Below are 13,673 nucleotides of genomic sequence, written 5' to 3'. Positions count from 1 at the left end.
AAGGGATTGATATTATTGTTGTGACAATAAATCACGAATCGTTTCCACTTGGCTGCGTAGCAAGCTCTAGTGGTAGGACATCTAGCTTCTTTAATGACGTTCATACAGTCAGGGGGAAGATTATGGTAGCCAAATTCTAGGATTTCAGGAGCCAGATCACAAGGTTGAGCTGAGCTGGGTCCGGGTGTCTGATCTCTCCATGGTTCTGGGTTAAGAGGCGTGGAGAGAGGTGTCATTTTTGGTGCGGAACTACGGAGAGTGCCAGCAATGTGGTGTACCACGGTTGTCTGGCCCAAGTTGGAGCAACTAGGATGAGAGTTAGGAAGTGTTGCTGTAGTTTGCGCACCACTAATGGAATGAGTGGGAGAGGCGGAAAAGCGTACGCAAATTTGCTTGACCAGTTCATATCTCATTGCCTTTGGACAATGGGTGTGGATATCTGGCGGCGAAGCTTTGGCATTTGGCGTTTTCGTGGGTGGTGAAGAGGTCTATTTGTGGTTGCCCCCACGTTTGAAAGAATGGTTGAAGAACTTGTGGATGAAGTTCCCACTCGTGGATTTGTTGAGTTTGACGTCTCAACAGATCTGCAATGGTGTTTTGGACTCCTGCGACATGTTGTACTAGGAGAAAAATGTTTTGAGGTATGGCCCACCTCCATATGGTCTTTGCTAGCTGAGAGAGCTGCAGAGAGTGTGTGCCGCCTTGTTTTTGGATGTAGTACATTGCTGTCATGTTGTCTGTGCGGACCAAGACAGCCTTGCCTGAGACGTGTGTTTGAAAGGCTTTCAGGGCTAGAAATATGGCCAGTAACTCCAGATGGTTGATGTGGAGTAACTTTTGTTGAGGAGTCCACCTGCCCTACATGGTGTGATGTAGTAGATGCGCTCCCCAGCCGGAGAGCGATGCGTCCGCTGTTAGAACTATTTGAGGAACCGGCTCTAGGAACGGTCGCCCTTTGGAAAGGTTTTTGGTGGTCCACCACTGCAGAGAGCGAGGGGCACAACCGTCTACCAACACCAGATCTGTTAGCTAACATTGAGCCTGGTTCCATTGGCGTGCTAGGCACTCTTGGAGAGGACGCATCTGGAGTCTTGCATGAGGTACTATGAATATGCAAGATGCCATCATCCCTATAAGTTGCATAAACACTCGGGCTGGAAGTAAGTGTTGAGGTTGAAATTTGGCGCCAAGAGCTTGTATGTTTGCTATCCGGGCAGGGCTGGGGTAGGCTAACGCTTTTGAGGTGTCTATAGTGGCACCGAGGTATTGTTGTACGTGGGAGGGATGCAGATGGGACTTGGCGTAGTTGACTGTGAAGCCCAGGTCGTGAAGTAGTTGGATCGTGGCGTGAGTGTGTTGTGCACACTGCTTGTATGAGCTGGCTTTTATAAGCCAGTCGTCTAGATATGGGAAGACGTGGATGTGTTTGTCTTCTCAGGTGTGCTGCTACTACTGATAGGCACTTGGTAAACACTCTTGGGGCTGTGGTGACTCCGAAGGGGAGTACTTTGAATTGGTAGTGGTGACCGTCCACTACGAATCTGAGAAACGTCCTGTGAGCGGTGTGAACGGGAATGTGGAAATAGGCGTCCTTGAGGTCTATGGTAGTTAGGAAGTCGTTTTGGGAGAGCAGAGGAAGCACCTGCTGGAGTGTGACCATGTGAAAATGGTCTGAGTGTATGTATTGGTTTAGGGGTCTGAGGTCCAGAATGGGCCTGAGAGACCCGTCCTTTTTTGGTATGAGAAAATATAGGGAGTAAACTCCTTTGTTTTGTTGGCGGGCAGGAACTAGTTCTATTGCATCTTTTTGTAGGAGGGAGATTACCTCCTGCTTTAGAAGTGACAAATGTTCCTGTGACATTGGGCGCTGTTTGGGTGGAATGGTTGGGGGTAGATGTTAGCTCTAGACAGTAGCCTGATTGGATTATCTGTTGTACCCATCTGTCTGAGGTGATGGTAGCCCAGACAGGAAGGAAATTGTGGAGTCTGCCCCCGACTGGAGTGGAATAGTCTGGGGGAATTGGAGGGAAGTCACTGGGTGGGGGTGGAGGCAGAGCGGGAGGTGTTAGTTTTGCCTTTGTTATTGTTACCTCTGTAACTGCCTCTTTGATAACCCCTAGTGAAGGTAGATTGGGTAGGGGTTTTGTAGGAAGTGGAGGCGCTGTCGGAGGAACGGCGAAAGGAGCGCCTGGGAGCTAGCGACTGCAAGGCTCCCATAGATTTTGCCGTGTCTGTGTCCTTCTTCATTTTTTCGAGGGCTATATCGACATTAGGCCCAAACAGATGTTTCTCATCAAAGGGGTGGTTGAGGATGGAACTTTGAACCTCAGGTTTGAAACCTGAGATGCGTAGCCAAGCATGCCTACGCAGAAGGGTGCTGGTATTAATTGCCCTGGAGGCGGTGTCAGCAGCATCGAGGGCTCAACAAATGGAAGTGTTTGTAATGTTTTTGCCCTCTTGAATCAATTTGTTGGCCTTATGTTTATATTTATCAGGGAGGTGTTGCATGATTGTCTCCAGCTCATCATAATGTGCCCTGTCATATCTGGCTAGGAGCGCTTGGGTGTTAGCGATACGCCAGATGTTGGCCGCCTGGGACGCCGTCCGTTTGCCAGAGGCGTGTAGGAGTTTTGACTCTTTATCTGGTGGTGGTGCCTCACCTGATGCCTGGGAATTGGCACGTTTCCTCGCATTGGAGACTACCAGGGAGTCTAGTGGTGCGGGCCTTTAATATAGGGTGGGTCTGTTGGGCGGCTTTTTATATTTTTTCTCAATACGTGGGTTAATGACCCTGGCCCTAACTGGGTCTTTAAAAAGCTCTGGTGCGTGCTTAATAACTCCCTTAAGCATCGGCAGGATTGAGGTAGACCTGTGTGCAGTGTAGAATGTATCTAAGAGGAAGTCCTCCTCTACGGGGTCTGTGTGGAGATTAACCCCGTGGTAGCGGGCAGCCCTATAGATTAGTTGGTTAAAGCCCATGGTGTCCTCTGGGGGGGAGGGTCTAGAAGGGTAAAGCTTGTCCTTCGGTGTCGGTGCCGATGAGGTTTTTTCTGCACCGAGGGTAGGCTGGCTTGAGCCGGTGCTGCCTGAAGGCTTGATGGGCTTCTTAACTGGGCCCGGAAGCAAGGCATGGGAAGCAGTCTTTTGGTGCATACCTAGACCCGAAGGCGTGACCGAAGCCATTTCAATGGCGTGGAGGGGGGTTTAGGGTCGGGGTCGACGTCTGTACTCACGCCCCTCTGTGCCGGAGTAATGTCCTCGACTTCAGAGTCGTCAGCTTCAGAGGCGCTGTCGAGGCCTTATTCGGTGTGCTTATGATCCGGAACATCAACGCCTTCTTCGAAGATGTCGTCGGGGATCGAAGTCGACGAGTGTGCCATTGTTCTCCTTGCTCGTCGGTCCCGGATCGTCTTCTTCAATCGGAAAGAGGCGCAAGCTGGACAGTCCCTTGCCTCGTGTTCTGGGGAGAGGCAGAGGTTGCACACCTCATGGAGATCGGTGTGGGGAAACTTCGACCCACATCGAGGACACTTCTTAAATGGAGTCCTTTCCATCAGCCAGGACCGGAGCCCAGGTAGGCCCGAAGGCCTTCGTCGATGACCGGAATCGAAGACTTAGATTGTTGAGAGTCGCGTCGAGTGTTGGAGAACACGATCAAGACCATACCGTTGAAGGGGGGAGGATTGCGCGCCGAACAGGAAAACTGGAACGGTTCCGAACTGGAGCACGAAGAACACATCCGAGCCCGATGGCGGAAAAGAACAATCTGAGGATGGAGCCGAAGCCCATGCGCAATATGATCCAAAGGAGGAGTCGCATACCTCGTGACTTCCAAAGACTTTCCAAGAGAAAAACAACTGCAACATCCGGGCCCAACAGCAGATGGCAATCTATGCACAGTGTGGAATCTGCAGCTCATATGCCTCGAACACATTGTTTATATTGTCATTACTTTTTATAACAATGCACCCTACCTACCCTTGGGGAACCTTGGGAAGATCTTAAGGGTGACTTGTATGTAATGAAAAGGTCGTTTTGGACTTAGGAAGTATTTTTAATTCTAAATTCGAATTTGGACATAGCTTTATTTATAACCAGTATGCACGGCAGGCCTGGCTTTAAAATGACACCAGACACTACAGCACTGCACATTTAAGTGCATTAAGTCCACTGGGGTCTCTTAAACTACATGCCCCACCACAAACTAGGGACTTACAGGTTGGTTGCCTTGGCCAATTCATAATATTCCAATTACCATATAGCTTTAGAGGACAGAGAAGAAGCCCTGGGCCTGGTTCGCAGAGCCGAGTGCCCTTTCAGAGTCAGTAGCCACCAACATCAGTCAAAAAATTGAGTTATCAGGGCAATCCAACCAGCAACACCTCTATCAGAGGCAACAGCAGTTCTTTCACCAGGGAGCGGGCAGTGGCTACACCGGAGGTGCTTACGGGGCAATGACAACTAGGGTAGAGGTAGAGGAGCTCTGTTAAAGGGGCCTCCACCTCCAAACCCCTGCAACAACTGCAGGTCCAGCCTTTCCTGGTGTGTGACCTAAACGCTATTATAGACCATGCCTACCCCAACCAGCAAAGGGTGTTGGCATTGCAGCAGCTGCTGCTTTTTTTCTTGCAGTCCAATTGTCAACATTTCTACATGCCTACCTTGCAGAACATCACTCTCTGCTCCAACATGGTAACTGACTACGTGACTGTGCTAGACTTCCTGGATGTCTATTTCCATCCCCATCAACCCTGCCCACAGGTACTACATATGCTCTGTGCTAAGTGTACAGCACTACCAAGTCAAAGTACTGCCCTTTGGGGTCATTACTGCCCCAAGGGTGTTTAACAAGTGCCTGGCAGTGGTAGCCGCTAATCTAGGAAGGAGCGGCACCAACGTGTTACGCTACCTTAACGACTTACTGATCAAGAGCTACGGCCTAACCCACACTCAAGCTGCAATCTCCCTGTTCCACAGCCTGGGATTGACCATAATGCCACCAGGCTTTGCATCTCGGGTTTAAGCCAGAGGTCAGCATCTTTTCAACCTGCCATTTGATGGGGAATACCTATTTGGGCCACAGGCTGACAAGATGCTGGACAAGATCAAGAAGGACGAAGACATCGCATAATCAATGGGTGCCATTCACACTGGAGCAGCTAAGGGCTCCCTTAGGATGCTGCAACCTAGAGGAGTAGTTAAGGCCACTTCGCCCGACCAGCCACACTTCTGTCAGGGGCAACAGCAGTTCTTTCACCAGTGAACGGGCAGTGGCTACACCAGAGGTGCTTACTGGGCAATAACAACAAGGGTAGAGGAAGAAGAGGCTCCGGTAAAGGGGACTCCACCTCCAAACCCCTGCAACCACTGCAGGTCCAGACTTTCCTGGTGTGTGTCCTAAACGCTAATACAGGCAATGCCTCTCCTAGCCAACAAAGGGTTTTGGCATTGCAGAAGCTGCTGTCTTTTTTTGCAGCTCAATTTTTTTGCACTTCCCAGGTATGATGCCACCCATCGTTCTCTGCAGTGGTGGAACAGCAACCACCTGCTGTAGGTCAAGTCAAGCCCTGGAGTTGACCATTACCAAGGACACACTTCTTTTAGGCTGGGGGTCGTATCTAGCAGACAAGACAATACAGGGAGTGGTCCCCTTAATTGCAGGGGCCCCACATCAACTACCTCGAGCTCCTGGCCATACATGTATTACCTACAGAAGCAAAGCGATATGTACTTTCTGCAGTTGTGTGCACTAGTGCAACACATTTTGCACTGAGCCATCCGCAGCCGCATAGACTTCCTGGCAGAGTACCCTAATTGGGAAGATAATGAATTCGCTGACCTGCTCAGCAGGACACATCATCGAGTCCATGAGTGTGAACCCCACCCACAAGTGCTACTCCCTTAGCTCTACTGTCCAGGCGACACATAGATAGACCAGTTCACCACCTACTAACAAGAACAATGCCCAGACTTAGCCTCTAGGTATCAACTGTCAATGCTCTATGGAATAATTCTGAATATTTGCCTTCGATTTTCCTCCTCCACTATTCCTTTTGTACATGGTTAGTAAAATGCGGTAAACTTCTCTCGCATTCATCCTGGTGGCTCCCAGTTGGGTCACTCAGCCTTGGTACTCCATACTCCTTGAGATATCCATGAGCTCCCGCAAGAAGCGCACCAACAGCTCAAATTAGCAAACCTGAGATACTAGAGCTTGGTTATCTTAGTCTACTGCAGGAGTGCATGCCTATCATCTGTGAAGCCAGCAGACCTACTACCCATGTGTGTTGTACTGCAAAATTTGGCAACCATTGCATTCCTAAGCAACAGGAAAGCTTACTGTCCAGGACATCATTTGTTATCTCTTACACCTACAGAGGTCAGGACTTGTCTATACATGGCAGCTATTGCTGCCTACATGCAAAACAGAGAACATTATTCATTATTTAGTATTCCTATCACTGAGGCATTTATGTAGGGCCTCAAGAATCCTCCCAGGGTGGCCCCCGCATGGAACCTTACTGTTGTGCTCACATGGCTCATGGTTTCCCCCCTTTTGCCCATTACAGTTCCTCTCATGGAAGGTGGCCTTTCTCCTAACCATTGCTTCGCTCAGACCCATCTGTGAGTTGTGAACACATACCCTACAAGAGCCTTTCATTCAGGGAAAGGGTTTCTCTCAGAACTAATCCTATCCACATCAGTCGGACTATGGAGCACCCAGTCTTCTTTCTGCAGCCACACTCTGTAGCAGAGAGAGCCCTTCATGCTCTAGACGTTAACTGGACTCTCATGTACTGTATCAATGGGACTAAGCCCTTCCGAAAGTCCGACCACCTCTTTGTAGTCTTTGGCAAGACCCACAATGCCATTTCATCTCAGAGGCTGCCACAGCTATGTAGATATTCAAGTGCATCCTGACGTGCTACCACAAAGTGAAGAAAACCCTAACTCTTCCCTCAGGGCACACTCGACCTGTAAAAAAAGCAGAACCGATGACGCATGCAAAGTGGCCATCTGGTTGACCCTTTACAGATTTATCGCACACTATTGTGTGACTATCCTAGCCCACCAACAGGCTATGGTTGGCCTGACAACACTAAGAACTTTGTGCCAGACATCTGTACCATCTACGGGCTAACCACCGTTTACAGAATGTACTACTTTACAGTCATTGCAGAGCATGTGTATCTACAATCACACATGCTACTAATAGAAAAATGTACTTATCCTGCGAGCATCTATTTGTAGAGCGTAGTACTTTAAGGTGCGACCACCCTCTTTCCTGGAGACTGTCTCAGCCGCAGATCTCTCCTTTTGTAACCTATTTCTACCTCTGAAAGTCACTGTGCTACCTTCACTTGCCACTCAATACATACGCCCCCCCCCACCGTATGAAAAAAACTTTAACACGGAGTAGGTGCCCCTGTGCACTGCCCACAATTGGAGGAGCCACAATACAACCAGTGACTCAACGTCTGAGTCCAACACTAGATGGCAGAAGTATGCAGAGCATGTGAATTTACAGAACTACATGGTACAAACATATGTTTACAGTGTAAGCAACATTTTGCGCATATTTACGCGCACACCATATAGGGCAATTAAAGATTTGGCCAATTAGGCCTGATTACCACCCACAAACTGACTCATTAAACCATTGCCTGCAATAAAGGTATCAGTTAAATAGACAATGTGAACTGGAATAGGCATCCTCAAGTGAAATTGTGTGAGCTGGGTACTGGATGGTAAGGTACCTGACTTGGAGACAAGAAAAGGCCATTTGCTTGGCTGACACTGGTGTAGGATGTTTGAATGAAAGCGTTGAGAGCTTCTTGTTTTCCTGAGGTGGGCTTGAATTGCTAGTTTAACTGAGGTGGGAAGGGTCATTTGTTCGAGTAAAGGGATGTTTGCTTCTTGTTTTGCTGAGGTGGGCGAGACCTGCATATTGGAGACAGGTGAGGCTCTGTCACCAATATGCAAAATGAAGTCTCACAGCATTTCTCATTCTTTTCTCTTCAGTTTTAATGAAATCAGCAAGTTTCACACACAGATCCTGAGAGTAAAGGACCGAGACGAGTTTCCCATGATCCTCGTTGGCAATAAGGCAGACTTGGACCTACAGAGACAGGTAAATTACTGTGTAAGAAGATATTTTAAGATGGGCTCTTATGACCTAGGCATGCTAGAACAGCAGAAAAGTTATGACTAAAAGTACAGCTCTGCAAAATAATATGAGTTAGAGTTCCTAAAGAGGAACTCCTTTGCTTACGAACTAATATACAAATCCCACTTCTTAGTACTATCTTAACACCTATGGTCCCTGCACTCCCTGTATTTTTCAACTTTCCGCAGTAAGCTGCTTCCTTTTCATCTACTAGTTCATTAGAAACCAGAGGGTATCGCCCTCACACATCTAGTTGAAAGTCCAAGCCTCATAAAAAATTATTAACTGGATTCCCTCGCCTAAGTGAAGAGCATACATTGTGTTAAGCCTGCTCATTTTGCATGTTGTTTATTAACTGTTTGGAATAACCTAATGTTGTGCAGCCACGAAATGCTATTTTTATAACTTGAATCAGTTCTAGTTGTGTACATGCATTCTATGCTACTGGTTAGATATTGATAACTCTTTCTAAAGTGGAGGATAAAAGCTGTGTGTCACCTAGGATGTCTGTAACCAGAGCTTAATAGCCTCAACAGTAAGCCGAAAATTCTGCTGAATTATTCAATTTGATGCAAGAAAGGTATCATGGTAATAATTCAATAAAGTCTCGGTTATTATTTGCTGCCTTTCTTTCGAATGTTATGGGGAAATGGCAGTCTAATAGTGTTTGTAGGAAACATTCAGTTGATAATCACTAAGCAGATATTTGGCATTCTATACATTGATGCACAATGCATTATTGTTTGCAATCTGAATCAAGACAGGGTGCCCAAGTAGGGCCTCTATAACACTCACACTTTAAATAAAACTCTACTTTGCAGTGTGAATCTTTTCTGGATTCACATGCTGTGCCTTATTCCGCCATCTACTGGTTGTCTGGAATTTCCTCTTTCCCATTCTCTTTTTTAGGTCTCGCCTGGCGAAAGCAGCGCATGCGTTGCTCTCGCCATGGAGACCACCTTTTAGAATCAATTACCTAGGGCTCTCATGCATGCGTCTGCTATGGACAAAGATGGCTGCTCTCGTCATTTGTCCATTGTAAACAGCATGCGCGTGTCCGTGGGACTGTGGACAGTCCGCCGCAATCTTGTGTCGATAGCTTCCCGTTGTCCATGGCAACCAAGCTTATCAGAAACATTGTCGCGTTAGTTTGCTGTTCCCACTCCCCCGCCGCCCCCTCTCGTTGGCCGTGTTCTACACCCCCTGACCCCTTGTTCCAATGTCTCAGGGATTGGGCATCGGAGAAGGGTCTCTCTTCCTCTTCTCTGCTGGTGCTTTCTTGCCCCTTTCAGGTTATCCCGCCCGCTGTGGCCCCCTCTCTTCCTCCCTCGCAGCTCTCTCCCCTCCTCTCCCTGCCACCTCTTCGACCCCCTCTTGTCTTCCTCCCTGCCCTTTGAGTCACCTTCCTCCCCCCTTTGACTACCGTGTCTTCCTCTCCCTCTTATTACACTTCCTTCCTGGCTCCACCTCTCCCTTCCTGCCTTTTCTCGCCCACCATCTATCTCCCTCTCCTGCTGGAGGTCCTCGCCTTCCTCCCTTCCTTCTCGGGCTCGTTACGGCTTCCCCTCTTCTCCCTCCCTCCCCTTCTTTAACTGGCTCCTCTTCCCCGCGTAGCCCCGCACTGCTCGGTGATCCTCGGCAGAGAGCAGCTCGCACGGCCACAAGGATGGAGAACAGGGTGTTCTGTTGCATCGCCTTTTACTCGGCGGCCCAGCTGCTCAAGATGTTCCTGCTGGCGATCCTTACCGAGCAGCTGCGGCTGCGCAGGAAGTTGGGTGCCCCCGGCAGACACCCTCCCCACCCCTTGCTGGCATGTGTGCATGAGTGTGAACGAGCCTGACACCCTGTGCTGGCATGTGTGCGTGATTGTGAATGAGCCTGACACCCCCCTGCTGGGTGAAAACCTTACTCGGGGTAATGCAATCACCGGTAAGAAATTAAAGCAGTAACTATAGGGCAACATAAGCTGTAGTGAGAGATGAAACAATGCAGGCTCCCAGGAGCACAGCCTTACACCACACAACCCACACCATACAGTAATTAAACCCCTAGCATCGCGTTATCATTTGAGTACATCACAACAGGGGTGCAAATATTCATTTATTTCTTTTCTCCAGCCAGGACCTCTGCACACAACCCTGCACTGCGTTTGCTTCTTGATTCACCACCTGCACTTCATCAGATTAAAAAAAGTTTTCCTGCTCAACAAATCTTATCTTATTGAAGCGTGTCGCGTTGGCACCGCTCCTGCCAGACACTTGCAGTAATTGCTCGCATCAGACTTCCAGGAAATGCCGGTGTCAGGGAGTCCGTGCCAGCCTTCCCCCTTGAAGTGCAGTGCCCGTGTCTGCCACGGGAACCAAAAACCAAACATGTCTATATCGAGACAATGTTTAGTTTTACTGTCAGGCACATCCATGTTGTCACCATGATGCTGTGACGCGCGAGCAATAAAACACCACAACAGCACAGTCATTACCAAAAGAAAATACTGTGTTCGAGGCATATGAGCTGCAGATTACACACTTTTGCATAGATCGCCATCTGGTGTTGGGCCCGGATGTTTGCAGTTTGTTTTTCCTCTTGGAAAGTCTTTGGAAGTCACGAGGTCGGTGACTCCTCCCTTGGTTCGTATTGCGCATGGGCTTCGGCTCCATCCTCAGATTGTTTTTTTCCGCCATCGGGCTCGGATGTAATACTTCGCGCTCCGGTTCCGAACATTCCAGTTCGACGATCGAAGCGAAATCCTCGCTCTCCGCGGTATTGTTTAGATACTAATCTCCTCAATCACCTTCTTTTTCGACGCACCTTCGATTCCAGTCATCGACGGCGGCCTTCGGGCCTCTCCAGGCTCCGGTCCCGGCTGATGGAAAGAACTCCATTCAAGAAGTGCCCTTGATGTGGCTCCAAATTCCCCCACACCGATCTTCATGAGGTGTGCAACCTCTACCTCTCCCCTGAACACGAGGCTCGAGACTGTCCCGCCTGCAAGTCTTTTAGATCTAAAAAGACTATTCGAGATCGAAGGGCCAGAAGAAAAATGGCGCACTCCTCGACCTCAGTTCCAGTCGACATCTTCGGGGACGACGTCGAAGCTCCGGGACACCAGCACACCGAAGAGGACCTCGTCAGTGCTTCCGAAGCCGACTACTCGGATGTGGAGGACATCACCCCGGCGCAGAGGGTCGTGAGTAAAATACCCCCTCCCACACCCGCGACGACACCCAAAAAGGCTTCGGTCACGCCTTCGGGCCTAGGCAAGACCAAAGACACTGCTTCGAAACACCCCACCTTCGGGCCCGGTAACGAAGCCAAGTAAGCCTTCCGGCGGCTCGGGCTCGAGCCAGCCTGCCAGCGGTGCCGAAAAACACCTTTCGGCACCGAAGAAAAGATCGGCCTCTACCTCCACACCAAAGCCCTCGGTGTCCAAACCCAGCCTCTCGGTGCCGACTAAACATCATAAGGCCCTCGGCACCGACACTCCCGCGACGAAGCCTGTATCGGCACCGAACAAAAAATCGGAGGTTCCCAAAAAGCACGGCGCAGACAAGCCTAAGAAGCCGTCGGCCCCGAAAACGTCGGCGCCGACCGAACAACCAGTGTCACAAGAACTTTTTACACCGGATCCTTTGCAAAAGACACTTACCAAGGATCCAAAAACTGGACATTTGGCACTGTCTTCTAAAAAGAGACATTTGGACAAACCAGCTCCACCTCCACCTCCATAGAGGAAGGACTGTGCTACCTCCCCTTTCAGAGTGCCTTCCCCGCCTCCTCCACCTCCTCCACCCTCTCCACCACCACCCCCTCCACCTTCTCCACCCCTGCCTCATCGCTCTCCGACCCCGTCTCCAGACCATGATAATCAGGGGGACCTATACTACGACCCAGCAGATGTGCCACAAGACCCCACCCCTACAGGATCCCCAGACCCCTGGGATGATTATAATAATCCAGACATTCCAGATGTCCCACAAGATGACCTATATCCATCCAGGCCATCGCCACCAGAAGACTCACTAGGTTTTCACCACCTACTTCAGAGGGCGGCACATTATCACGGGGTAGAGCTACACACTGACCCAGTAGAGGAAGATTTCCTCCTAGACACCTTTGATACAGCACATAGGTCTACTGCTATACTACCTATGCTCAAAGGGGTAATAAAACATGCGCCAGAGGTTTTTAAAGACCCAGTCAGGGCTAGGGTCCTAAACCCACGCATAGGAAAAAAGTATAAAGCTGCCCCTACAGATCCTGCCTACATCAAAGGGCCAGCACCACTAGATTCTCTAGTGGTATCCACTGCAAGAAAGAGATCAAATTCCCAGGCGTCAGGCGAAGCACCACCACCTGACAAGGAATCAAAGCTCCTGGACACATCAGGAAAACGCACTGCGTCACAGGCAGCTAATATATGGCGTATCGCCAACACTCAAGCACTATTGGCCAGATACGACAGGGCGCATTATGATGAACTAGAAACCATCATGCACCATCTCCCAGAAAAATATAAAAATAGGGCCAATGAACTAATCCAAGAGGGTAAGACCATAACCAATACCTCTATACGCTGTGCCTTAGACACAGAATGCACAGCTTCCAGGGCTATTAACACCAGTGTCCTACACGCTTGGCTGAGAGTGTCCGGATTTAAACCCGAGGTACAAGCCTCCATATTAAACCATCCGTTCGATCAGGAACATTTATTCGGCCCAAAGATAGATGAGGCCCTCGAGAAGATGAAAAAAGATACAGATACGGCGAAATCTATGGGAGCCCTACAGTCACACCCTCCTAGACGCTCCTTTCGCCGCTCTTCCTTTCGTGGCACGGGCAGAGGCTACTCCTCAGATAGCGCGTCCACGTACTACAAATCCCCTCCTCAGTCCACCTTCACAAAAGGTTATCAAAGAGGCGGATATAGAGGAAATAACAATAAAGACAGAGGCAAAACAAATACTGCCCGCTCTGCCACACCGCCTACCCAATGACTTTCCCCTGCTCCCCCCAGACCATCCCACTCCGGTCGGGGGCAGACTACAAAATTTCCTTCACGTCTGGGAGTCCATCACATCAGACAAGTGGGTGACCCAAATTATTCGTTCAGGGTACTGCCTAGAACTCACATCTACCCCCCCCCCCCAACATTCCACCCAGGCAACGCCCAATGTCACAAGAACATTCCACGTTACTAAAGCAGGAGGTGATTTCCCTCCTACAAAAACACGCAATAGAACAGGTCCCCCACAATCAGCAAAATGTAGGGGTCTACTGCCTATATTTTCTGATACCAAAAAGAGACGAGACTCTACGACCTATCTTAGATCTCCGACCTCTAAACACATACATACGGACCATTTTCACATGGTAACACTTCAGCAGGTACTTCCGCTCCTCTCCCAGGACGACTTTCTCACCACACTGGACTTGAAAGACGCGTACTTTCACATTCCGGTACACCATGCCCACAGAAAGTACCTCAGATTCGTAGTGGACGGGCAAC

The 13,673-nt window shown here is 49.4% G+C and overlaps 1 protein-coding gene across 2 annotated transcripts in view; it reads left to right on the top strand.

The window, feature by feature from the left end:
• Positions 1–13,673, top strand: part of RRAS (RAS related) — a 169,611-nt gene that overhangs the window by 101,242 nt on the left and 54,696 nt on the right. For both annotated transcript variants that reach the window (XR_014966407.1, XM_085616149.1), the window contains exon 4: positions 8,023–8,131. Coding sequence is in view for 1 of the 2 variants with exons in the window: in XM_085616149.1 (XP_085472275.1) it covers positions 8,023–8,131 (109 nt within the window). In the remaining variant the exon portion in view is untranslated. The remainder of the gene's footprint in view (positions 1–8,022; positions 8,132–13,673) is intronic.

Source organism: Triturus cristatus, chromosome 7, assembly GCF_964204655.1.
Source record: "Triturus cristatus chromosome 7, aTriCri1.1, whole genome shotgun sequence".
Classification (NCBI taxonomy): domain Eukaryota; kingdom Metazoa; phylum Chordata; class Amphibia; order Caudata; family Salamandridae; genus Triturus; species Triturus cristatus.
Note: the sequence above shows the minus strand (reverse complement) of the source record. Positions and strands in the feature narration are given on the sequence as shown.